Here is a 27117-nt window from a genome sequence, read left to right as displayed (position 1 = left end):
CAATCTACAGTCAAACTTCTTTTGAAATTTAAGGGATGTCTTTCTGTGGTGCCTGCTATGGGACAATTCAAAAAGTATGTACGCTCAAAAGTAAGCAAAATTCAACCCCCTCCCCCCTTGTATGCTTGCGTATGCTTTTTTGATGGTCACCCCCCCTTCCTGTAGGAAAAAATTTGAAATCATAACAGAAATTGACTGACGCAATTGCGATCTTGATTTTAATATGAAGTTAAAGAAATTTAAAGAATATGATAGGTTGACATAATGGATAACACAATTAAAAAGGGTTTAAAGGTTTATTTTTTTCATTTTTCAAATAGAAAGTCAGAGAAAGTTAGAAAAAACTGGAAAAGACAGTTTGAGAAAATTTGCAAAGCGTACAAACATTTTCTTGATTGACCCCCCCCCCCCCCACGTACACTTTATTACGCTTTTCGAAGGACCGCCCTCCCCCCTCAGAGTGTAAATCCTTTTTGAATGGTCCCTATTGTAAAATTTGCTAACATTAAAGTAATGTTCTCTTTTCATTCCATAAGCAGTACTTAATTGAACATTTTGAAATCTTTGAAGGACTAATCACAAGATAAAAATAAAAATGCCTTCGACACGAAGAAAAACACAGCAAGATTTGGAACCTAAAACATTGAAAAGAAAACCTCATAAGACAGCAGATACCATTATCTGTAGGCAGGAGGCAGATGATCGTAAAAAGCGCAAATCAACTGGAACTACAACTTGTGTTATCTGTCCTGTTTGTACTGTTACTGTTAGAGGAGATGAGAAATTTCATCAGCACTATATTCAAGAGCTAGAAAAAGTCAAAGAACCCTTTGTTGGAGTTGACATTAAGAAGAAACAATATATGACTCGCTTACAGTGGCAGCGGCAACAAAGTAACGAAGAAAGTGATACTGAAATTGAGGAGCCAGCAAAATGTCTAGAAGACAGGACTAAAGATTTGAATAATGTTCGTAAAAGAAGATATGAGAGATATGCTAACATGTTTTTAATGTCTATGAAACGTAATCAAGCACGTAACAACAATCACAATCAGACAACACATTCCACATCATCCTCACAAAATACAATAGCAGAGAGCTCATCTGTTTATGAAGTAGTGTCTTGTGCGGTGTGTAATGAATTTCTTGAAACAAGTAACAGTAATAGACATCTATCGAAGTGTTTTGCTAAACATGATTACCAATTTGAGGTTTTCAGTAGTAGTGATGAGGAGCCAGATGATGAAGAGGAAGATGTTGACTTAGGTGAGAATTGGATGGATAACGCACATTTCCGAAGAGAAGGGAATCTAACTCGGCTGGTAATGGAAGATGATGATGGGGACCTTGATATTGATGGTGATGAAGAAAATGCTCAGTTTGGAAAGCAACAGTATCTTTTTCTACCAGGCATTAGTACAATATTTGATATCTTAGGTGAAAGAGAAGTAAAATATTATCAGGTCTAACAAACCGATTTTGCAAACCATTACACGCCCCTTCTCACAGACCTGACTGAATAATCTTTTCAGCCAGTGGGGGTAATATTAAAGGTACGATATTTTGCAGTGAGGATTTGCTTACTGTATATCCAGGTATATCTTATAAATTTGCTTATTATTTTCAACAGGGACAAAAATAAGAGTATAATTTTCCACTGGGACGATATTTTGGCTATTCCAGCGGGAAGGGGTCCCACTAGGTCTGTGAGAAGGGGGTGTCATTACCTTTAATCAAATTCATCAAGAGTCTGTATCTCAAGTCTTTTGAAACTCTTTGTAGCTTTAGTTTGATCTGTTTTGAAAAATGTTTTGTCCTTGACATTCAAATATTTAGATTCACTGAAAATGATGTTATTGTTCCAGTAACAACTGAAGGGTCTGACGAGGAACTTCTTTCAGCAGTAATTTTACGTGATGCAGTTAGCAATGGAGCTTGTTCTTCAAAGGGTGAGAATGGATCATTAACTACAAACAAACAAGAAAGTGATAAAGAGAATTCTGAGATAAACGTAAATCAAACTGTTGAGAAACAAGTGAGAAATATCTTATCTCAAGCAGGGAATGACTCAAATAAACTCGTTGGATTATTATCTAAATATATAAACAAAACAGAAGAAAAATTAGAAAAAGACATTAGTAAGTGTCCAATATGTATGGGACCCTATGTTAATCCTGCAGTATCAATCTCTTGTTGGCACACGTGTTGTAGTGAATGTTGGCTTCGGGTTTTAGGTTCTAAAAAACTTTGTCCCAAATGTAATGATATTGTTGCTCCTTCTCAACTACGTAAAATTTATCTATGACGTTTTGTGTTTATATCTTAGAATTATATTTTACTTTCAGGTTTGTTAATATTTCGATACAATGAATAATAACTAAATTGAACAGAACTTAAAATTATTTACAATCAATCGTAAAAGGGGTTACGCACGGAGAACAAGTCTCGTGTTCGCAAAGCGAAAGGGATTCTATAGATGCTTCGCGAGCCCGCCACTAGTTATGTATTATGAGGTGAAGGCTATCAATCCGCTGCTCAAAAGTATATCGTACTCTTTTTCCAAAAATCCTAAACCCCAAAGAAATTCTGAAAATCCAAAATTCCATAAATCTAAAAATTACAACTTAAAACGGATCAAAACTCTAAAAAATTTAATAGATTTAGTCTATTTACAGAAAGTTAAAGGAAGCAAAAATTTCCGAGTTAAAAAAAGAAAAACAACTCGGATAATTAAAGGAAGCACAATTTCCCGAGTTAGAAAATCAAAAATAATTCGGAAAGCTAAAGAAAGCAAAAATTCCAAAGTTAAAAAATGAAAAATAACTTCCGGGTCTCTAGATAATTTCGAATGTTTTTGTTCGAAAATCCTGTTAGATTCGAATTTAAGATTCGAACGAAAACATTCGACTGAAGTTCCCACCGAAACTATGCACATCAAAATAAAGAAAAAGTTTGTCATCCAGAAGCTTCAAAATAAATGCAGCAGCTTTTTCAGAGATGTGAAATGATTATACATTACTATACACAGAAAAAGAAGTATTGTATTTTTTCGATTAAGAAGAAATTCTTCATTATTGCGTTTCTCTATCAGATTGATAACACTTTTCGATACATAGTTGAGAAAATGCATACTGGTTTAAGCCATTAATAGTCTGAAACAACATTTTTGCAACAGAAACTAATTGGGGCGAACTTTTCGACTTTCAACTACCGTCAAGCTGTAAACGTGTCGAATTTTCGAAGTAAGGAAGTGTTGATTGTTGAAGAATTGATGCTGAAAAGTCAAAGACACAGTTTTGTGGAGGATTGAAAGAGACACAAGAGATATTTTACAAAAATCCCTCGTTGGTTACCTGGTTTAATCAAAGACATTGAAATTCCTTTGTTTTGTTAAGGAAAATATTCTTGACAAGTATATAAAGAATTTCAAGTTTTTAATGGCATGCATTGATAAAAAGAACTGTTTGGTTTTCACGAAACGAACGAAAGTGCCGAAAGCTGAATTTATTTGCTTTGGATCGTGTCACGTGTGTGTCGAGTAGTTTTGTAATAATTTCTTTATATTTCATCAGTTTTAATTTCACTGACTTTTCGGAAAGAATGGAGTAAGAGCTCATTACGCACGGAGCGAGCGTTAGCGAGCGGAGTGCGACTCTTTTGGCAAACGCATGCGCGTAAGCAAAATTTACAAAATTTCAATGATATGCGGGTACTAAAAATGTAAATTCAGTTTTTTTTCACGATTTTTTTCGTCTAGCCGCTATTTTGCCGTGTTTAGCCTCTGGAATGTTTCAACTTTGAAAATTTCGTGAAAATTAGCGTTTTTTGAGATGAAGTCGTTGCAGTGTCAATCTTTCGCTAATTTAAAAACCCACTTTCCCTTGGAGAAAATTGACGTTTTTTAGTTTTTTGGGACCCTTGGGGCATAAGGTACCTGTTGACCGCAAAAATTTCAAAATTTGCGAATTGACCGTTGACAACATTAGGGGTAAAGGGACCCACTGACGTCACGGGTTAGGGAAAAACTTCAAAATGCTATATCTCGAGTTTGAAGAAGAGTGGAGAGCTCGTTGACCCCTCATTCTATCGGGAATTTTATGGGGAATGAGATGAGAAGGTTTATAAGGCTTGAGTAGGACTTTTAAATTTGGCTGAATTTTTAGCCATTTTCAGCTGACGACGTCATCAAAATAGAAAACATGCAATATCTCGAGTTTGAAGAAGAGTTGAAAGGTCGTTGACCCCTCATTAGATGGAGAACTTTATGGGGAATGAAATCGAAAGGTTTATAAGGCTTGAGTAGGATTCTAAAATTTGGCTGAATTTTTAGCCATTTTCAGCTGATGACGTCATGCAATCAAAACAAAAAAATGCGATAACTTGGAAAGGAATTGGGAGGTCGTTGACCCCTCATTCTATCGGGGATTTTATGGTGAATAAGATGGGAGGGTTTATAAGGCTTGAGTACGATTTTTAAATTTGGCTGAATCTTTAGCCATTTTCAGTTGATGACGTCATCAAAACAAAAAAATGCGATAACTCGAGATTGGAAAGGAGTTTGGAAATGGCTAATCCCTCTTTGGATCGGAAAATTTATCAAGAATGCAATGAGAGAGGGGTGTTATGAGGCCTTAGGACGACTTTAAATAAAAATTGGTTAACATTTGGGTAAGCAGCGTGAGAAAATCAAAACAAAACAGCCGAAAAGAACTGAACTCTCGGAATAAATAATGGAAAAACGTAAAAAACTATTTTTTGATCAATCGTAAAAGGGGTTACGCACGGAGAACAAGTCTCGTGTTCGCAAAGCGAAAGGGATTCTATAGATGCTTCGCGAGCCCGCCACTAGTTATGTATTATGAGGTGAAGGCTATCAATCCGCTGCTCAAAAGTATATCGTACTCTTTTTCCAAAAATCCTAAACCCCAAAGAAATTCTGAAAATCCAAAATTCCATAAATCTAAAAATTACAACTTAAAACGGATCAAAACTCTAAAAAATTTAATAGATTTAGTCTATTTACAGAAAGTTAAAGGAAGCAAAAATTTCCGAGTTAAAAAAAGAAAACAATCGGATAATTAAAGGAAGCACAATTTCCCGAGTTAGAAAATCAAAAATAATTCGGAAAGCTAAAGAAAGCAAAAATTCCAAAGTTAAAAAATGAAAAATAACTTCCGGGTCTCTAGATAATTTCGAATGTTTTTGTTCGAAAATCCTGTTAGATTCGAATTTAAGATTCGAACGAAAACATTCGACTGAAGTTCCCACCGAAACTATGCACATCAAAATAAAGAAAAAGTTTGTCATCCAGAAGCTTCAAAATAAATGCAGCAGCTTTTTCAGAGATGTGAAATGATTATACATTACTATACACAGAAAAAGAAGTATTGTATTTTTTCGATTAAGAAGAAATTCTTCATTATTGCGTTTCTCTATCAGATTGATAACACTTTTCGATACATAGATGAGAAAATGCATACTGGTTTAAGCCATTAATAGTCTGAAACAACATTTTTGCAACAGAAACTAATTGGGGCGAACTTTCGACTTTCAACTACGTCAAGCTGTAAACGTGTCGAATTTTCGAAGTAAGGAAGTGTTGATTGTTGAAGAATTGATGCTGAAAAGTCAAAGACACAGTTTTGTGGAGGATTGAAAGAGACACAAGAGATATTTTACAAAAATCCCTCGTTGGTTACCTGGTTTAATCAAAGACATTGAAATTCCTTTGTTTTGTTAAGGAAAATATTCTTGACAAGTATATAAAGAATTTCAAGTTTTTAATGGCATGCATTGATAAAAAGAACTGTTTGGTTTTCACGAAACGAACGAAAGTGCCGAAAGCTGAATTTATTTGCTTTGGATCGTGTCACGTGTGTGTCGAGTAGTTTTGTAATAATTTCTTTATATTTCATCAGTTTTAATTTCACTGACTTTTCGGAAAGAATGGAGTAAGAGCTCATCAAAAAATAGTTTTTTACGTTTTTCCATTATTTATTCCGAGAGTTCAGTTCTTTTCGGCTGTTTTGTTTTGATTTTCTCACGCTGCTTACCCAAATGTTAACCAATTTTTATTTAAAGTCGTCCTAAGGCCTCATAACACCCCTCTCTCATTGCATTCTTGATAAATTTTCCGATCCAAAGAGGGATTAGCCATTTCCAAACTCCTTTCCAATCTCGAGTTATCGCATTTTTTTGTTTTGATGACGTCATCAACTGAAAATGGCTAAAGATTCAGCCAAATTTAAAAATCGTACTCAAGCCTTATAAACCCTCCCATCTTATTCACCATAAAATCCCCGATAGAATGAGGGGTCAACGACCTCCCAATTCCTTTCCAAGTTATCGCATTTTTTTGTTTTGATTGCATGACGTCATCAGCTGAAAATGGCTAAAAATTCAGCCAAATTTTAGAATCCTACTCAAGCCTTATAAACCTTTCGATTTCATTCCCCATAAAGTTCTCCATCTAATGAGGGGTCAACGACCTCTCAACTCTTCTTCAAACTCGAGATATCGCATGTTTTCTATTTTGATGACGTCGTCAGCTGAAAATGGCTAAAAATTCAGCCAAATTTAAAAGTCCTACTCAAGCCTTATAAACCTTCTCATCTCATTCCCCATAAAATTCCCGATAGAATGAGGGGTCAACGAGCTCTCCACTCTTCTTCAAACTCGAGATATAGCATTTTGAAGTTTTTCCCTAACCCGTGACGTCAGTGGGTCCCTTTACCCCTAATGTTGTCAACGGTCAATTCGCAAATTTTGAAATTTTTGCGGTCAACAGGTACCTTATGCCCCAAGGGTCCCAAAAAACTAAAAAACGTCAATTTTCTCCAAGGGAAAGTGGGTTTTTAAATTAGCGAAAGATTGACACTGCAACGACTTCATCTCAAAAAACGCTAATTTTCACGAAATTTTCAAAGTTGAAACATTCCAGAGGCTAAACACGGCAAAATAGCGGCTAGACGAAAAAAATCGTGAAAAAAAACTGAATTTACATTTTTAGTACCCGCATATCATTGAAATTTTGTAAATTTAATAAATTATAAATAAGTTTTTTTAAAACAGAACTGTCTATGAGAGATTGTTGTTGTTATTTCTTAATGAAATAAAATTTTAACCAAAAATAAAGCATCTAAAACTTTTTGAAAGTGTGCTTCTGAAGAATTTTCCTTGTTAGTTCTAAATTTAAAGCTGCTATTTTTTTTTATTTTCAGTGTTTGAAAATACAGCTGAATACATAGAAAATTCATAATGATTTTGTAACCAGTTGTAAATGGTAGTAATACTAATAACAAATTCAGTCTTACTGAATAGACCAGGACTGAAAACCACGAAACATGGCACTTAAAACAATTTGTTTGAAATTTTTAACAAGAGAAGAAAAAGCTGATGTTTTTGAAAACAATTTTCGTTGCATTCGAGATATTAAGGAATGGGCTGGTAAAAAGTATAAAGTTCATTTTTGGAATCAATCATTATTGTTCAATGGAAAAGTCCTGAAAAATGATTACAAGAATTTGTTTGAATTATTTCGAGAAAACCCAAATGATTCTGGTACTCTGAATTTCCAAGTTCTTGCAGCAAAAACACCTTTCAATATAAAGATTGTTCAGTATTCTGATTCTTCTAACCGAAAACATTTTTTATTAGAAGTACACGAGGATGATACAATAGCTACAGTGAAAGAAAAGTTACATGCATTGAAACCAAAATATCCAATACCTTATATATCTTTATGTGATTACTGTGACCCGCGTATTGAGCTTGAAGATGATAAAACGTTAGTGGACTATGGACTGCAACCAAGATCTAGTGTAGAACTAAGAAGAATTATAACCCTCGTTGTTAAGCTACAGGCTAAAAATGGTCAAACATTGAAAAAAGATTCATTTACATATGTAAGCAAATATCTAGACGAAAGGTTATTGATTGACCTTATCAATGATATAACAAAGGAAATGGATTTACCAAAAGCAACAACCTATTATTTTATGGTGAATGGTGCAAGAGAGGGCCATAATTTCGGTTGTGAATCCATTAGAAATGTGGTATGTAACTTTGGCGAGGAAATACATTGTATTTTTAAATTACTTTAGAATTTGTCAAATAATATCTTTGCGTTGAAATTATTGTTTCATTTTTATGTTCAATGTTTCAGATCACTTTAAATTTTGTTATCTGTTTATTCAATTATTGACAGTGGACTAAAGTGGTGAAAGTTTTAAACTAAACCCCAGTGGTACTCGGGTTAAGAATTTTCGGTATGATCGGACCAGACCTACAAAACAGTGACCCTTATCACAGGAAAAAATTTTCGATTTCCAAGGTTGGAAATTCAATACTTTTGGGTTGAAAATTTTGGTTTTATAATTGAAGGTTGGAAATTTGAGCGATTACCTTTAGCTGATTTGGAAAACGTTTTGTAGAATAAACCAATGCCCTTGAAAAATCAAGTGAAAAAAAAACCATGTAGAAATGACAATTTTCCAAGGCTGGTTGGAAAACATGACTTTTTGGGTGGGAAATTTTTATTTTCCAAACAGTTTGGGAATTGAAAAAAAGATCAAAAATCGATGTGAAAATACATATTTTAGTAAATTTGATACCTCAAGTTGGAAAACTAGACTTTTTGGGTTGGAAATTTGTGTTTCTCCAAACAGTTTGGAAAACGTTAAAAATCCATGTGGAAATTAAATTTTTGTGAAATTGAAACTCTTTCGATTGGAAAACTAGACTTTTTGGGTTGGAATTTGTGTTTCTCCCAAACAGTTTGGAAAACGTTAAAATCCATGTGAAAATTACGTTTTTCTAACCATTTTCTGCGCATGTCCTTGGGAAAACCACAAGCGATTTTTCGCTCAAAACTGTTTTGATGTATAGCTAACCTAGATATTAGGCTATAATGTGAGCAGTCAAGCTGTAAGTTTCCGTCAGGTGAGGCGTCTCTTCGGAGCGGCCTCGTTCAATCGCAGTGAGTTCGCACAGTGAAGCACATAGGGTACTTGTGTCATAGTTTCAAATAGTACCCTGCTGAGCTGTGTGAGTGATCTAAGATCAACCACGTATCTGTGCGAACAATAACGAGAGATTGACCGGGAGCCATCGAGCCTAGGCTAGCGAGTGACTGTTCACAAAAACCTTGTTTAAGATCTCTTTTCCACATCTCTGCCATCACTTTTTGGATTTTGGCTTTTTCAACCTGAATTTTCAAAATTTCCAACCTTGTTTAGCTTGGATTTTGGCTTTTTTCCAACTGAATTTACAAAAATTCCAACCTTGCATTTCGGCTTTTTTCCACCTGGATTTTCGAAAATTCCAACCTTGTTTGGTTTGGATTTTGGCTTTTTTCCACCTGGATTTTTGAAAATTCCAACCTTGTTAAATTTGAATTTTGGCTTTTTTCCAACTGAATTTTAAAAAATTCCAACCTTGTTAAATAAATTGGATTTTGGCTTTTTTCAACCTGGATTTTTGAAAATTCCAAGCCATGGAAAATTTGGATTTTGGCTTTTTCCAACCTCGATTTTCGAAAATTCCAACCTTGTTTAAGCTTGGATTTTGGCTTTTTTCCAACTGAATTTTAAAAAATTCCAACCTTGTTAAATTTTGATTTTGGCTTTTTTCAACCTGGATTTACGAAAATTCCAACCTTGTTAAATTTGGATTTTGGCTTTTCCCAACCTCGATTTTCGAAAATTCCAACCTTGTTTAAGCTTGGATTTTGGCTTTTTTCCAACTGAATTTAAAAATATTCCAACCTTGTTAAATTTGGATTTTGGCTTTTTCAACCTTGATTTTCGAAAATTCCAACCTTGTTTAAGCTTGGATTTTGGCTTTTTTCCAACTGAATTTTAAAAAATTCCAACCTTGTTAAATTTGGATTTTGGCTTTTTTCAACCTGGATTTACGAAAATTCCAACCTTGTTAAATTTGGATTTTGGCTTTATTCAACCTGGATTTACGAAAATTCCAAGCCATGGAAAATGCAAAATTTCCAACCTTGGAGAATGTCCCACATTTTCAGGTTGGATTTTCCATTGGATTTTATCTTTTTTCCAACTAAGAAAACTTGAAATTTCCAACCTTGGAAATCGAAAATTTTTTCCTGTGTATATTAGAGAGACACAGAAAGATTTCCTAACCTTAGTGGGTTTTTTTTTTAACTTTACGTGCGTTTTCGTATCGTAAAAACACCCGAAAAGGGGAAATATCCCGACCCTTAGGGAAACTATTTTTGACTTTTCTTTTTTCGTCATTTTGTTAAACAGTTGCATTTATATCTTTTTGCACTCATTATTTTTGTTGCTTTGTATTACATTAGATATTTATAATTTATAGTTTTGTATAATAAGGATTCAATTCCCACTTAAAGTCCATTCGCTTTAAGTGTGTGCTAATCTGTTGTGCTTGTCATTTTCCAACCAATGCTCCGATCCTAACATATTTAAAATACCGTTGAAAAGATAATTCAGAGTACCATAATTTTCTTGAAAAATTATTCTAAAAATTTTAGAAAATGAAGATGAAAAACGAAGAAGAAAAAATTAACTTTCTATTATTTAGTGCTAAAACTACTTTGAGGTCTCCGGATTTCAGATATACAATTATTTTAAACATAAAACTTTTCACATAGAATTATTGCATAGAAAGTGATAGGTTGCTCGCTGGGTTGAAAAAAAACAGCAAAAGGTTTTTGTTTTTGTTCACTCCAACGAGCCAGCTACCTTCGATCCAAGCACTTTAAAGAAATCAAGAGACTTCAAAGTACTATGTGATATACGCTAAAAATGAAGCATTGGTTGAAAAATGGAAAGTAAAACGAGGATTAAAGATTATTTGTAGTCATACATAAATAATATAATTGTTAATATTTCTAATATATAATGTTGAAATCCGTTGCATTCAAATGTCATTCGATTTCTAGTTATTGCTTTTGATGACACCTTCTATGGGGTTCAATCTTCAGTTAATAAGCTTCAGATGGTAAATTGTATGATTCTCCTTAATCTCATAACAGATCATCCATTCTGCGCAAACCACACTCTGCTCTAAAGGGATGGCGAATGGGAAGATTACCAGTCTGGACCTTCAAATATTCAACCCTTTGCTTGAAAACGAAAACGCAAGCGACTGGCTTCTATATGATTGACAGTTGTGATTTTTTTGCTTTAGCCAGCGCGCTCAAAAGATCATTTGATAAAAAAAAATCAACGCGATGCGCAAGCCTGAGCAGATTCTCTTGCGGAGCCATGTCCTTTAGAGTGAATACGTGCTATGCGTGGAGTGATCGGAATCTGCTCGGAGAAGAGATTCTCCTAAACTATTTTAGTTTAATTGTTTTTGTTCTTTCTAATAAATAATTTCTTTGATTTTATTTGTAGAATAAATAGAATAAACACTTGATTTTAGATTGTGAAAACATCCAATGGATGTGAGAATGGAATATCAATTTGGCTTTCGATAGATTAATTGATGTTGATATACTATAAAACATGGAGAGCGAATCTGATGCAACACTGAAAACAATTTATTTGAAATTTCTGACACGAGAAGAGACTGCGGATGTAAAAAAAAACAATTTTCGTTGTATCCGAGATGTCCAAGAATGGGCCACTAAAAAATACCAAATTCATTTTTGGAATCAAAAGTTATTGTTCAATGGGAAAGTCTTGAAAAATGATTACAAAAATTTGTTTGATTTATTTCGAGAAAATCCAAATGATTCTGGTACTCTGACTTTCCAAGTTCTTGCAGCCAAAACACCTTTCAAAGTAAAAGTTCTTGAAACAAATGAATCCAAATTCGTGGAACTTGAGGTAACAGAAGATAACAGAGTTCTTCAAGTTAAGGAAAAATTAGCACGAGTAAAACCAGATTTTCCTATCTCTTATATGGTGTTATGTGATTATGCTGACCCATACACACCTCTGCAAGATGACAGAACTTTAGAATCTCTGGGTGTTGAGCCAAGACATCGTTTAGAGTTACGGAAAATTATTAAGTTTGAAATTACCGTTCAAAACAAGGCTGAGAACACGATAGCACGAGCATCTTTCACATTTCCAGTTAGTTATCGAGACTCAAGAACAATTGATGACGTCATGAAGAAAGAGATTTTTGTAAGCATGAAATTACCAAAGAAAACTAAATATTATTTGGACTTGGAAAGGGGTATAAGAGGATCAGATAGAATTAGCAAGAATGACACTGACCTCTCTACTGCCTTATACTTGTATCGGGCAGGTGAGCTACCCTACATTTTGAAAATTCCATGAAAGTTTGTGAAATCTAAAGATTTTATGATGTTTTTTCTGCGTACACAATTTTCTCTTTTTATAAACATAGGTTTTATGATGTACAGTAGTAGCTTGGTGGTAGGGGAGGTTAACTATTATAGTTGGGGGCCAACAATCGCAACTTCCTCACTAGGTTGCCCTAATTTTGGTAGACCCACTACTTAGCCACGCTACTGATGTACATGGATGTAAAAGGTCGTTACTCATTTATTACTTTTGATTACAAACTTTCGCGAGTAGAAACTTTCGCGAGGTCGAAACATTGCGAAATTTACGATATTTATTTTCATGAATTTGAAGAGAAATCGCGAATCGTTGGATGAAATTGAAAATGGGATCTTTCGAATGAAAATTATTTAAATTTGATAAATAAATTTGATATTTATTACGATTTCGAGATTTTATAGATTTTCAATTTTTTCAGAATTTTTCGCGAGCAAAAACTTTCCCGGTAAACAAGAATAAAAAATTTAGATTCATCAGTGTAATTGTGAACTTTGGTAAATGGTTTTTCGAGGCCTTGGCCCATTTCGACTAATCATGTCCTTCCTAGTACTTTAATTAAAATTTTGTATTGTACAGCATGTATTTTTATTTAAAATGTTTAAACACTATTATATATATAATTTAACACGCCTTTTTACGGTTAGTTGCTGGAGTTTCTACAAGAGTTTCTACAAGCTCTTATTTGATTTGGTTGGTCATCAACCTGCAATAAAACAAATTTGTTACTTTTTCTAAAGAACGCGTCATTGTATTAAAGTATCTTGTAAAAACTCCATCCCATCTCAAAATTTTGAGTTAACAAACCATCTCATTGGCTAAAACATAAACAAAAAGAGTCTGCTAAATTGCGTGGGTGCGTGGGTGCGAGGGTCGATATTTTTGCGTGGGTCATTTTTTTGCGTGGGTGCGTGGGTCGAAATATTTTTTGCGTGGGTCATATTTTTTGCGTGGGTCAAATTTTTTGCGTGGGTCAAATTTTTTGCGTGGGTCATATTTTTTGTGTGGGTCATATTTTTTGCGTATGTCATATTTTTTGCGTGGGTCATTATTTTTTGCATGGGTCAAAATTTTTGCGTGGGTCAAAATTCTCTCTGTAATTCGAAAAAATTCCTTCCCTTGAAATTAGAACTGGTCACATCCAAAATGTTGGATGTGTTTTACATAACACGTTTTGGTTTATTTTGTTTATTTTGCATACCTGTTGTACAGCCGTACTTTCTGACTAATAATATGGTGAATTTGTTCCAATAAACGAGGTCGGAAAGAATGTTTCCAACAAAAGAGTGTCTTTTTATAAGTGGAAGCTTTATAGAATCTTTTTAGAAGCTTTATAGCTTCTTATAGCACGCTTTAATCTTTAGGGTTTCTTCTGAGTGTTAAAGAACAAAGCAAATGGCGACAAAATCTGAATTTTTTTTTTGCAAAAGTTATATTCATTAGGCGACCCATTACTAAACAATTTAATCGTTGTCAATTATTTCGTCCACCCCACTTGTAATTTCTTTGATTTAAGTACATTAAAGGCCAATTTAAAAAATTGGACGAAATAAGACGCTGTACTTTTTTTCAAACCAAGAGAAAAAGGGAGGAAAAAAGGAAAGAAGCAATGGACGGTCATATCTTATTTTTTTGCTTAAAGTTATAGTGTTTATTTCCATGACACTGGAATCCTGAAATATAGCATACTAAAATTCAAAAGTGTGATCCTGAAGTGTGTCTACAAAAATTAGACGGTTGTGTGCTGATTCTGTTTAATATTATAGTAAATAAGTGCAGCTATGTAAAATAAACCACAAGGTGTTACTACATAAAAACTGTGTGCTTTTGTTTAGTTTTCGTAGATATATACACAACACATTTTTGTATAAGATAACTTGAAAATTTTAATTTGACAAAAAAACGTGTTAGCTAGCTCGAAAGTTTTAATTTGGTAAACAAATCGAGTTAGCTAAAAAGTCACCAAAAAAATAGTGACCCACTCAAAAACTTTGAACCACGCAAAAAATAATGATCCACGCAAAAAATATGACCCACGCGAAAAATGATGACCCACGCAAAAAAATATGACCCACGCAAAAAATATGACCCACGCAAAAAATTTGACCCACGCAAAAAATAATGACCCACGCAAAAAAATATGACCCACGCAAAAAAATATGACCCACGCAAAAAATTTGACCCAGGCAAAAATATTGATCCACGCACCCACGCAACCCACGCAATTTAGCAGACTCAAACAAAAAGTGTCTAGAGCAAGAGCACAGAAAGCACATTTTTCTCATAGTCTCCACATTTCTTCTCGCATCTTTTTGTTTATGTTTTTGCTTTTAGCCAATGGGATGGTTTGTTTACTCGAAATTTTGGTGACTTTTTATACGAAACGGCTAACCGGAAAAAGGTGTATTAGTATATCTAAAGTATTCAAAAAGCGACTTATTTTGGCATATATTACCTGGCCGATCTTCTCTTTTCTTTCCTCATGGTGGTAAAACAGACCTCCAAAATATCCCAATATTCTTATTTTAAAAGAGATTTTCCTGTCCATTTGGGAGATTGCCAAGGAAAAGTACAAACTTTTGCAAATCAGCTTTATGATTTTGGCGAGAAATAATCTTATCGAATTTCGCCTAAACACGCCAAAATAAGTACACTTGATGTAAAGAATTAATGTTGGAAACTCTGATAAATGCAAGAAACTTGATGTCTTTGGTTGGGAAGCCTGCTTCAAGAGCTCCTTTTTGATATGCCAGATTTTTTAATTAGATCTCATCTCATAAGAGATCATCCATTCATTGATCAAGAATGTGGTGTATGTGACGGAGCCATGACCTTTAAGGCTAGGGAAAACCGGTCCAACATTTGATCCAATATATGACCTTCACCGAAACAAAAAAATGCTTAAAGATGGTAATAACAAAAACATTAGAAGGAAATTCCACAATATGGGACTTGATAATTCAAAAACTTTCATCAACAACAATCTTTGTCCCTATAACAAATTCCTCTGGGGTAAATGCAAACAATTACATACCGCACAGCTCATTGACAGATTCTGGGTCTTCAATGGGCATATTTTTATCAATGACAATCCAAATGAAAGTAAAGGTACTAAAATATCTCATCTGAATGAACTGAAGGAAAGTTTCCCTGGTTTTGACTTTGATGCCAAATTTACATATGTATTTTTCTTTATTTAATCTTAATCAGATTTTCTGAATTCCTTTTCTCTATTCCTGTTGTGTTTTAACAATTTTCTACAAGTCTTTTTACTATGCCGGACGTAAACGACAACTGTCCTTGTTCAATCTGTGGTAAACAAATAATCAATGATGCTATTTTTTGTAACTCATGTAATTTTTGGGTCCATGCAGAAGATGCAATTTATGGTCAATTTTAGACCAAAATGTGGCGAAAAGTGGAACTTGCGCATGAAATATCTCGAGTTAGTAGTCGGGGAGCAGAATCCAAAAATGGCATTTTTGCTTAACCCTAAAAAAGAATGGGGTTGTTATATACCGTTGGAACGGAAATTTTATGCTGATTATGGAAACCCAGGTCTTAAAAAGTCTATCCTGGACGATTTTGAAAACGAGGCTGGAGTTTGCACTCCTCCGTGGTGTTTTTTCGATTTTACCTGTTTGAGAAAAATGCTGACTAGTGCTACTCAGCAAAGTAAAGGTTTTTAGAATTTAATTTTTTTTGAAAATTGCTACCAATAGAATTGCCTTTTAGTAAAAAATTCAAAATTTTTGAAAAAAACATTTTTTGCACTCCTTCTTGGAGGTTTTTTGCAAAAATCAGCGTTTTTACAAAAATATACTGCTAAAACAAGTCTGCTGGCAACTGAAATCCGGTTCAAATGACCCCTTTAATGGTTTTGACGGAAGAACTATATCTTACCACGACAAAAAACCGAAAACTGCTGTCAAAAAACAATTATTTGGCTTTTTGCTCTCCTTCTTTGGTGTTTTTTGACAAAAATCGATTTTAGGCCGTTTTTAACCAAAATTCGACTTTTACAAACTATTCCCTTTAGTTTGGAAACTGAATGCCTTCGTATCTCTAAAAGTTATTCTCCATTATGTAAAATGATGAAAAAAATCAAAAATTGATCTCCTCTGTTGATGCTTTTTGACCAAAAAGTTATGTTTTTAAACGAATTTCTGCCTAATGGTCCAGGGGAATTTCAGGCTTAATTTAGGGAACCCAAAATTTGCGTACACATGAAATTTTTTGATTAAAATGTGTTCGTTAGGTCCTTAGGAGTGAAAAACCATCGAGTGACACTTTTCACACCTTGGGCATTTTCCATAATGGTGGAAATTTCAAAATGGCGGATTTTGTATTTTTTTGAAATTTTGATGTCTCTGAACATGGACATATTATATACCGTTGGAAAGGGTTTTTCATGCTGAACAACTTTTTTGCTTACAAAAAAGTCATAAAACGTACTCAATGTGAGTAAAAGTACAAAAGGTGTTTAAATGATGTCATCATCACCACCAAAAATTTGACATTTGCTTCAAATTATTGAAAAGAGAGTGACTACAGGACCTTGAAAACCTTGAAAAGCTTATAAAGAAACTTTAAAATAGACCAAACAACCTTGAAAGTGTACACGATCTAAAGGAATTCCTTGAAAACCTTGAAAAAGAGCATTTTGTCTTGTGGTTCGATTTGTGTTTTCCCGAAGTCTCTTTCTATACAAGCAATATTTCCAAAAAAATTGCGTGCTTGCTTCTCTCGTTTCTCTCGTAATCTCGAGAATACTACGAAATAATATTTTATACACACCTCGTTCAAGAGTATTGTACTACCAGTCAAAATCAAATGGAGCCCTGAGAAACCTTAAAGATACTCAATAAATGAACCAAAAACCATGAAAAATGTCTAAAATTTGACCCTACAAAACTTAAAACCTTGCAACTAATGAGAACAATTCTGTAGACACCCCGGAAAAGGATTTTTCGAGCTGAACATTCTATTCGCTTAATACTAAAAAGTCTGAAATTTTACTGAGTAATGTGTTATGTAGGATGTAATGTAGAGTATAAAGCAATAGCAATGAAATATAAGCCGAATGCTAGAAGTCATGCTCTGAAATACTGATTGAAAGTGGAAGAGAATCCAATGGTTTTAACTCTCTAGACCACCTTTTCTTTGTTCGCTTTACCCACAAGGGTAATCTAGTTCATTACAGATTCGCTTCAACTAGTTCGCTTGCGTAGCAGGCAGCTACAAAGAAACCATCGGTGTCATCAAGCAAAACTAAATAATCGTCATTTTTATTTTTACACCCCTGTAGCATCAAACCGTTGAGAATTTCTTAGCAGGTGGGGAGCTTGAAGGGGCTAAGTGCTAACGGGAATGGCAAATCTCTTTTTTTATCATCGAGATGGTTTTTTAGTCCACTTTTTTCAATTAATATGAGTTCTGGGGTTATACGTTTGTGTCTTTTTACAATACCTTGCATCTGTGGTACATCACATCACATCCTGTCTGTAGAACTGGCGCTTAAACCCTTTAGGTAGATCTCCTATTTGACGATGGATTAGGTTAAAAGGTTTGATTACCAGGTCAAACTAAGAGGCCCCCAGCGGACCAAAAATACAAGCATTTTCACGCAAGTTTTTCTCAAATTCATGCAAACCCGATTTTTTGGGAAATCGGGGAAATTTTCGGAAAAAATCAGGGAAATTGTCAAAGATAGGGGAAATTTGCACAAATTTGGGTGAGAAGGAAAAATTCATGCGTTCACGCAAAAAACAGGGCAGATTCACGCATTCACGCAATAAAAAATGGATTTTCACACATTAACACAAACCGCTGGGGGACCAACTAAGTAATAGTAAAGCTTTACAGATTCCGAAGCAAGCACGTGGGCATCTATAAATCACTCACACATTGGTTTGTTTTATTACAAGATACAGATATTACAGATATGCAACAATAGTGACATTTTCAATCATACCCAAACATTTCGTCTTTCCAAGATCTTCTTTAAACTCTTATATCTTGGATGATTGATGATTTAACTACTTTTTCAGACAGACTATTCCACAGTTTGATGCCTCGATAGTAAAGAGAGTTGCTATTGGGTCCACGATCACCATAACTTTCGAAAACTTTTACCAGTTCAGAGCTGTGTTTTCAGGTCTTATGTATTTGTTGGTTAAATTTTTCAGAAACACATGATTTGTTGTCATAGTGATTCAAAAGTTTGAAGATCTCAACTATATCATAACGCAAGCCTATATTTCAGACTTGGCATTCCGATTCTTTGTAATCCAATCATCAATTCAATTACAGAACAAATACCATCGTTAAATCGCCTTTAAATGATACAGATGCCTTCGATAAAAGTGCGCTGGCACCTTTTCTATTAAACTGTCGCTAGACTTTGTATTGAAGACTTCACTCAACCGCCACAAACATACGGTGTAATAGAGGCGTAGCCACGAGTTTTCGTTTCGGGGGGTGAGATTGGAAAAATTTTCACCTTTTTTAGAGGTAATTTATGCGCCGCAGGCGTAAATTTTTGCTGTAAGCAAGTTCGAATAGCTTAACAAATGGCATTGGAAATCTCAAAGTTAGTGAGAATAAGGTCATAAAAAATGTAAAAAACGTAAAAAAAAATTTCTAAGAAATGTCAAGCAGCTTAAAGGATGCCTTAAAAAGGTCAGATGTAGCCAGAAAAAGGTTTCAAAAACTACAAACCCCTTCACATTCTATTGGGAAAACTTTGACCTTTTTGGTCAATTTTTTTTTTTTGGGAGAACCGCCCATCCCCCCGTGGATATGCCACTGTGTTATTCCCCAAAAATCAAGAAGCAGGTACTACTTTACAGATACAATCTGGGCAATTCCGAAGATGCAGAAAAACTCTTCCACACTATCAAAGTTTCTCCTGTCATAGTTCTACATGTTAGCTCAAAAAAGATCGAATACATGGATATACTCTTGTAATGTAAAATGTAGAAGAATTCAACTGCCTTGGCAGTCACAAAGCCTCCACTGGCATGTTAATGTGAGAATCTCAAAATGATTAAGTCATTACTACTAAATCAAACCTTCATGGCAAGATTAAACACAACCTTTTTCGTGCTACAGTCGAATCAGTGCTTTTTTATGGTGCACCAACATCAGCATGAAAATACTTTTCAATGGTATATAGACATTCATCAATATAATGGAGCAATTGTCAATGCTTTGGACAGTGATGACGTTATTTTGATACCTTCTATCACTTTTTACTCGTACATTGCACATAACTTATTAGATTTTCAGACTTTTTCAGACCTTTTCAATAATTTGAAGCAAATGTCAAATTTTTGGTGGTGATGATGACATCATTTTAACACCTTCTGTCCCCTTGTACTCACATTGAGTACATTTTATGACTTTTTTGTAAGCAAAAAAGTTGTTCAGCATGAAAAACCCTTTCCAACGGTATATAAGATGTCCATGTTCAGAGACATCAAAATTTCAAAAAAATACAAAATCCGCCATTTTGAAATTTCCACCATTATGGAAAATGCCCAAGGTGTGAAAAGTGTCACTCGATGGTTTTCACTCCTAATGACCTAATGAACACATTTCAGTCAAAAATTTCACGTGTACGCAAATTTTGGGTTCCCTAAATTAAGCCTAGGCAGAAATTCGTTCAAAAACATAACTTTTTGGTCAAAAAGCATCAACGGAGGAGATCAACTTTTGATTTTTTTCATCATTTTACATAATGGAGAATAACTTTTAGAGATACGAAGGCATTCAGTTTCCAAACTAAAGGGAATAGTTTGTAAAAGTCGAATTTTGGTTAAAAACGGCTAAAATCGATTTTTGTCAAAAAACACCAAAGAAGGAGAGCAAAAAGCCAAATAATTGTTTTTTGACAGCAGTTTTCAGTTTTTTTGTCATGGTAAGATATAGTTCTTCCGTCAGAACCATTAAAGGAGTCATTTGAATCGGATTTCAGTTGCCAGATGACTTGTTTTAGCAGTATATTTTTGTAAAAACGCTAATTTTTGCAAAAAACCTCCAAGAAGGAGTGCAAAAAATGTTTTTTTCAAAAATTTTGAATTTTTTGCTAAAAGGCAATTCTATTGGTAGCAATTTTCAAAAAAAATTAAATTCTAAAAACCTTTACTTTGCTGACAGTCAGCATTTTTCTCAAACAGGTAAAATCGAAAAAACACCACGGAGGAGTGCAAACTCCAGCCTCGTTTTCAAAATCGTCCAGGATAGACTTTTTAAGACCTGGGTTTCCATAATAAGCATAAAATTTCCTTTCCAACGGTATATAACAACCCCATTCTTTTTTAGGGTTAAGCAAAAACGCTTCTAACTCGAGATATTGAATTCTGCTCCCCGACTATAGGTAATGAAATCGGCTATACCCGTTTAAAAGTCTTCTATATAGTTTTTTGAGAGCTTTCGAATGGTATACATGATATTGTCTGAAAATGAGTTTGAAATTTTCAAAAAATTTCGCCCTTAGGGTTTTGCCTGGGGGAAAAAGAAATTGCCCAAAAAAGGGATGTTCCACCAGTGGGATTTTAGGGGATTTTTTCCTGAGGCATAGGCATCCTATAGAGAAGGTCTGGAGAAAGTTTCAGCTATATATTATTTTTTTCCTGTAAATTATGACGACCCCACTAAAAGTCAATTGATATCCAATCCATCAATTGGTTTTCGGTTGGTTATTAAGTGAAAGAAAGCTGTCGATTGTATTTAGTGAGAGTCTGGTCCATGTGATTTTTACATAATTTCTTGTGCCAATGATTAAAACATTTTTTAATATTATGGTATTATTACACTTTTTTTGGATTAGTAAAAGTTCAATGTAAAAATTTTAATCAACCTTTTGGACTTTGAAGATTTTATTTTAAAATTTTTGTGTGAGTTTCACAGCTAAGTAATGAAAAATCAATTACCATCGATACACTGGAAGTTAATTGATAATGATCGATTGTTAATCGTCAGAACCAATTCCGAAAGGTAGTCGATAGTAATTGATACCTCATCAATAACAATTGATTTTGCATCAGTATCCTGGATTATTGATTCTGATATTTATGATCAATTAGATCATTTATGACTTCCTCAAATTGTTTTTCTGAGACTTATTCATTACTGGTTCATCTGAAACCCCTCACAAAGGGGTGAAATACTTTAAATATATATTAAATAACTAAAAATAATTGTTAACGTTAAAACACAAATAGAATATAATTAAAATGATGATACTGCTGTCTGGCTGTATTCTGAGACTTAAGATATTTGTGTTTTTGGATAACTTTGGGAAGGCTTGGTACTTTTTTAAATCAAATGATCCAAAAGATTCATATGTCTAAAAAACGAGGGGGTTTGGATACAAGATTATGGGCGATGATGCGCTTCTCGAACTATGCTGAACTTAGTTACCTTTTTTTGCTCAGAATATAATATATTTTTATGTTTCATATTATTGCTAATTTTACCATTTATATATAGTATGCAGTATGCAGTGCTGACGAGTCCTAATAAGGACGAAATGCATATGCTGCTCTGCCACCCAAATCTCCTGAAAGAAGATAGTTGGACAGAAATTCTTTGAATTTCTTCACATATATACTCTCGGGTACCTAATAGCCGGGGGGGCCCGCTAATTAATTTTTCGAAAATTTTCCGCCCAGGACATTCTTATTCCAACCCCCCCGCTTATTGATTTTCGGGAAATTTTTTTTAAAAGTTCCCTCTTTTGCCCTAATTCTGCTGTATTAGCCTCTTTTTCGAAAATTTTCCACCCAGGACATTTTTATTCCAACCCCCCCGCTTATTAATTTTCGAGATTTTTTCCAACCCCCCTGCTTATTCCAAACCCCCCGGCTATTAGGTACCCGAGAGTAGTCTAGAAGTATAAAACCTTCAACTACTCAAAATGGAAACAATAAATACAAAAACCCACAAAACAAAAAGACAATACAAATACAACAAAAATCTAGAATGAACATTCACAGAAAATCAATCAGGTTGGAGTAGAAAAGGAAAATATGATGACATAGAAATCCGTCAATGTAAAACTAGTGATCTAAAATGACTTTAAGGAAGAAAGTAACTCAATATGAGTTAAGATGGAAAGAAGTAACTCAATATGAGTCAAAAAATATTTCAAGAAAACACATTATCTGTTCCTCAGTTTTCGACCTACACAGGATTTCGGCCATTTGTGAAAATATCCTCCTATATGATGGAAATAGGGTTGTGTAGGTAGGCCAAGCAGTGTTAATTAGACACCACCACAGATAAAAGATAGTAAAAAGATGTGTTTATTGAAAGTATAAAACGCGCGCAATAATATAAAATAAACTAAAACGTAACACGGAACCAGCCGAAGAAACTAAAATTACAATGAGAAAAGAAGTATACTTTCTACTAGACAAAGTTGCCACACCTTTGACACGTTTCTGCCACAACGTTGAAGAAAGCATACTAGAAGAGAAGGAACTGGGATTGGATTGCCACTATCCAACCCTGTGGCTCTCACACACATTTTACAGTTCAAAGAATAAGATGGAAAGAGTGGGGAAAGAATGAGAATTTAAAAAATCGGACTATAACCCGGTTCGAAGCCCCGTACACCGTGACCGCTCACCGCAAGAGCTGGCGAACGAGTGAATCTTGAGAGAGTTGAAATCTTGAAAATTCTGAAAAATGACGAACTATAACCCGTCGAAGACTGCAATCTAACTTTGCGTTTTCAGCACCTTGACATCGCATTCTTTGTATAAAAACTTTGGCTTTAACTTTCAAGTCCTCGAAAAGTAACGTAGAACGAGCAATCCTGAGAAGTTCACCAACAAAAGAAGAATAAAAAATCGATTCTGGCAAGTTGCTATCTTTATGTGGCATTCGGACTATGGAAAAAGGAAATGCATCCCGTTTATCAAACAACTTATAAATAAATATCCCGTCTTTGATGGTAATATCCAGGTTTAAAAAAGAAGCATGATTACCAGAGTGCTCAATTTTGAGTTCAAGCTCATCTGGATAGATATCTCTATACACAGACTGAAACAAGTTACCGTCATTGATCGCACACAAATCATCAATGAATCTTTTAGTCGAATGAAAATGGCGAGCCTTAACCTTATTTTCCTCAATGATCCTGCTCATATACCTTTGTTCGTATTGGTAGAGGAAAAGATTAGCCCAAAATGGCGCCGGATCGATTCCCATGGGAATCCCGATCACTTGACACATAACAATATCACCTGCATTGAAAAAACAATTTTTTATCAGATGTTTCATAGCAGTTTTCAAAGAATTCTGTGTAAAAGACACAGAAGATTTGGGTTTTGTTTTTGACCAATACGCTTTATCATTTTTAGAAATAGCGATAAACTTGCAGTTACCTGCATCAAATACAAAATCAATGACCTCTGATAGTTCTTTAATCAGTTTGTCATGAGGAATCTTTGTGTACAATGTACTAAAGTCAAAGGTGGAAATAGATTTGGCGTTTTTCTTTTTATTGATTCGGTTGAGTGAATCTAGTACTGGATCACAATTTTGAAGTACCCAAAATTTATTATAATTGCTCAAAAACTTTGCTTTTGTATGGAAATTTTCAACTTGTCTGTAAACAAGCTTAAAAACTAGACTGACAGATCTAGAAATCAGTTTGGTGGAACAATGTTTTGAAGCGATAATGAAACGTTTACCAGTAGGAGTCTTGTGTTTCTTTGGAGTCCAATAGATACATGGAAGATCCAAGTCCTTCTCAGAAACAGCAAGACCAAAACGTTTAGAAAAACGAACATTTTCATTCACCATTTCTGCTTTATTCTGATTAACTCTAATGTATGTTTCATTTCCTGCACCCAAAATCCCAATCTCCTTCAAAATTACTTCAACATAGAAACGTTTACAAATAAATGCAACGTTATTAGCAGCTTTATCAATGGGGACAATAACAAAATTAGTGTGTAAACATTCAAATAATCAATAACATCTTGTCTTTTGAGCACAGAGCTCACTTTATTGTACCTGATCTTCTTTTTCAAAAATTTTATCTTTTTATCCACCTGTTTTAACACTTCAACTTTCCATTGAAGAAAGTTTTCGTCAGTCTCATTAATTTTGGCTGAAGTTTTATTCACAAAACTATCCAGACCACTAGAAATAACATCTCTGCATTTATTCCAATTGATATTTCGAGGTTCACGATAATTTGGTCCCTTGGATATCAATTTTCGCAAATGATTATTTTTAATGAAACTTAAATCTCCGGTCATGATATGACCATGGTCTAGATCAATAAAAGGAGAATCGTGACACTCACAAGATGGAAGGTTGGTGCCAAAAGTTTCTAAATCTGCTGTATTGATGGAATTTACAGTTTCTTTATAATTAAAGATTTTATTTCTTATCGTAGGAGTTAAAGAGTAAACAATCGATGGTGAATCTTTTTGAAGTTTTTCAGGAAGTTTAGAATTCACACAAGGCTTGCGAAGAATATTTTTGAGCTGAATAAACTCAAGACCTTTATTGTGGAAATAAATAGGAAGGATGTGGAAAGGAGATTTCTTAACATTAGCTTTATCAATTTTCATAGTCTTCGTAAGAAAAGTATCGATCAATAATTCATACCATCTTTTCAGATGGCTTTCGCAAGAAAAAAGTGAAGTGCTAGCTTGTTCTGCAAGTTTTCGTAAATTTGACTGTCGAAGCCTATCAAACAAAATGCGACATTTCTTGGAACGTTCTTCCGGAGAAAAAGAAAAAATGTAATGAACAAGAGAATCTAGATCAGAGATCCTAGCCTTAACTTTGGAGTGGTAACGGTGCTCAACAAACTTAGTGCCATGTCTGGGAAGAGGTGGAAATAATTTCCCAGCCGGAATGTCCTTGTTCATAGATTTTACTCGCTCATTCAAACCATATGGATAAATAGATCGTAAAGTTTTTATCCAACGATCTTCTCTTTCTAGTCGAAGTCTTAACATTGCAGGATCAATTTTCCCATTTAAATAACCATCACCGGGCAAAAATTCAAGAATCTGGATGGTAAAAGTAGCACCGGGACACACATTCTTATAGTGATCAATGGAAATTTCACAACCTGATTTTCCTTTTCTGTGAATATTCATTCTAAGATTAAGAGAGACAGCACTTTCACCAACATATTGGACAAAACAAGACGAACACTGAAGAACATAGACATAATTTTGCACTTTGCAATTAATGCTATTCACATCAACATCAAGTGCATAGCAGGCACGACGCAACGGGTACGGCAGGTACGGCGGCCGCCGTACCAGATTTTCACAAAAATACCCGAAGTTTTCCTCTTCGTCGGTCAAATCGCTATAAAATCGCTTAAATTTCCTCATTCGCCGTACCAGATATAAAAAGCTTCCGTCGTGCCTGCATAGACTCTACCAGTCATGTTTGACTTTATAAAATTATTTTTAACTAAAGCGGGACAGGTTTTGCAGTCTGAACGACATTTGCGAACACCTGTCCTGGGTCTGTTACTTCCCTCAGCCAATGAAACAGGGCGACCTCCTACTGCCCTTGTGTTTGGAACACTGTTATCATTGACACCTTCTTCAAGAGACTGTTGAGAAGTATCCGATGGATGGAGAGAGACCCTCCTAGGGGTATTAGCCCTAGGGGAGGCTGCACGGTCCAGGGGCTGCCTGGACCGAGCTTTAGACCTAGTATTTACCATGAAGTCGGCTAAAAAATTTTTGTTTTTAGAAAGAAAAGTGGAAAGGAAATGGATACTCACTACCTCAGGTAGCAACGACAACCAGAATTACAAGGGGGAAATCCTCACGCTAGCAATCCCAATTACCAATATATATAGTCTAGAAGTATAAAACCTTCAACTACTCAAAATGGAAACAATAAATACAAAAACCCACAAAACAAAAAGACAATACAAATACAACAAAAATCTAGAATGAACATTCACAGAAAATCAATCAGGTTGGAGTAGAAAAGGAAAATATGATGACATAGAAATCCGTCAATAGTGATTTTTCTAAAATGACTTTAAGGAAGAAAGTAACTCAATATGAGTTAAGATGGAAAGAAGTAACTCAATATGAGTCAAAAAATATTTCAAGAAAACACATTATCTGCTCCTCAGTTTTCGACCTACACAGGATTTCGGCCATTTGTGAAAATATCCTCCTATATGATGGAAACAGGGTTGTGTAGGTAGGCCAAGCAGTGTTAATTAGACACCACCACAGATAAAAGATAGTAAAAAGATGTGTTTATTGAAAGTATATATATACATTTTAAGATAAACAGCAATGTGACAGACGTTTTTGCGAGTTACCTATATCTTGTCATTTTCTCTAAAATGAAATTGTCTCTTGGGATTGACATGTTGTGACGCGCTCCTTCTTCAAAGGCGTTTTTGCGAGCAACAATACTTTCCCTTTGAGATGGTTTATGCTAGATTACAAAGGGGATCATTAAATGAATCGATACGGCTACACATTTTAGCCACATTAAAAACCAAAGTTCCTTCCCAATAAAGTTAGCCGATATCTTTTGACGTAGTGGTCACGATTGTCTTTTTGACATCAATAATAAGGTTTTAAATGTGTCAAGCAGAACGTAACACTTTGGCATTGCACTTAACACTTCTTTGGAGATGAAACCTTTTTGTTCTAGTTAGGGGATGAAAAGAGTAAGTCATACTTTTCATAAAGTAGTGACCTTTAGGTTTGTACATGTAATGAATACCTTTACTTTCAATCGAAGTTGTTGAAAAGATATGAGGCGCTGTTTGCAAAATATACTATTTAAGA

The 27117-nt window shown here is 34.5% G+C and overlaps 1 protein-coding gene across 1 annotated transcript; it reads left to right on the top strand.

Moving 5' to 3' along the window:
* Positions 1-516: 516 nt before the first annotated feature.
* LOC136816368 (E3 ubiquitin-protein ligase RNF220-like) lies at positions 517-2391 on the top strand. Its single transcript, XM_067072691.1, has 2 exons — positions 517-1392; positions 1836-2391. The coding sequence occupies exons 1-2, from the start codon at positions 596-598 to the stop codon at positions 2302-2304; spliced, it is 1266 nt and encodes a 421-aa protein (XP_066928792.1). The 5' UTR covers positions 517-595; the 3' UTR covers positions 2305-2391.
* Positions 2392-27117: the final 24726 nt, after the last annotated feature.

Source organism: Clytia hemisphaerica, unplaced genomic scaffold, assembly GCF_902728285.1.
Source record: "Clytia hemisphaerica strain Z4C2 unplaced genomic scaffold, Clytia hemisphaerica genome assembly, whole genome shotgun sequence".
Classification (NCBI taxonomy): domain Eukaryota; kingdom Metazoa; phylum Cnidaria; class Hydrozoa; order Leptothecata; family Clytiidae; genus Clytia; species Clytia hemisphaerica.
This window is presented reverse-complemented; position numbering and strand designations above follow the sequence as displayed.

What these genes read in the sequence shown, in the direction of transcription:
- LOC136816368 (XM_067072691.1), top strand. Translation starts at nt 596, where the DNA reads ATGCCTTCGACACGAAGAAAAACACAGCAAGATTTGGAACCTAAAACA. An exon ending in GCTCAGTTTGGAAAGCAACA is followed by an intron (nt 1,393 to 1,835) that starts GTATCTTTTTCT and finishes TCAAATATTTAG; the next exon opens with ATTCACTGAAAATGATGTTA.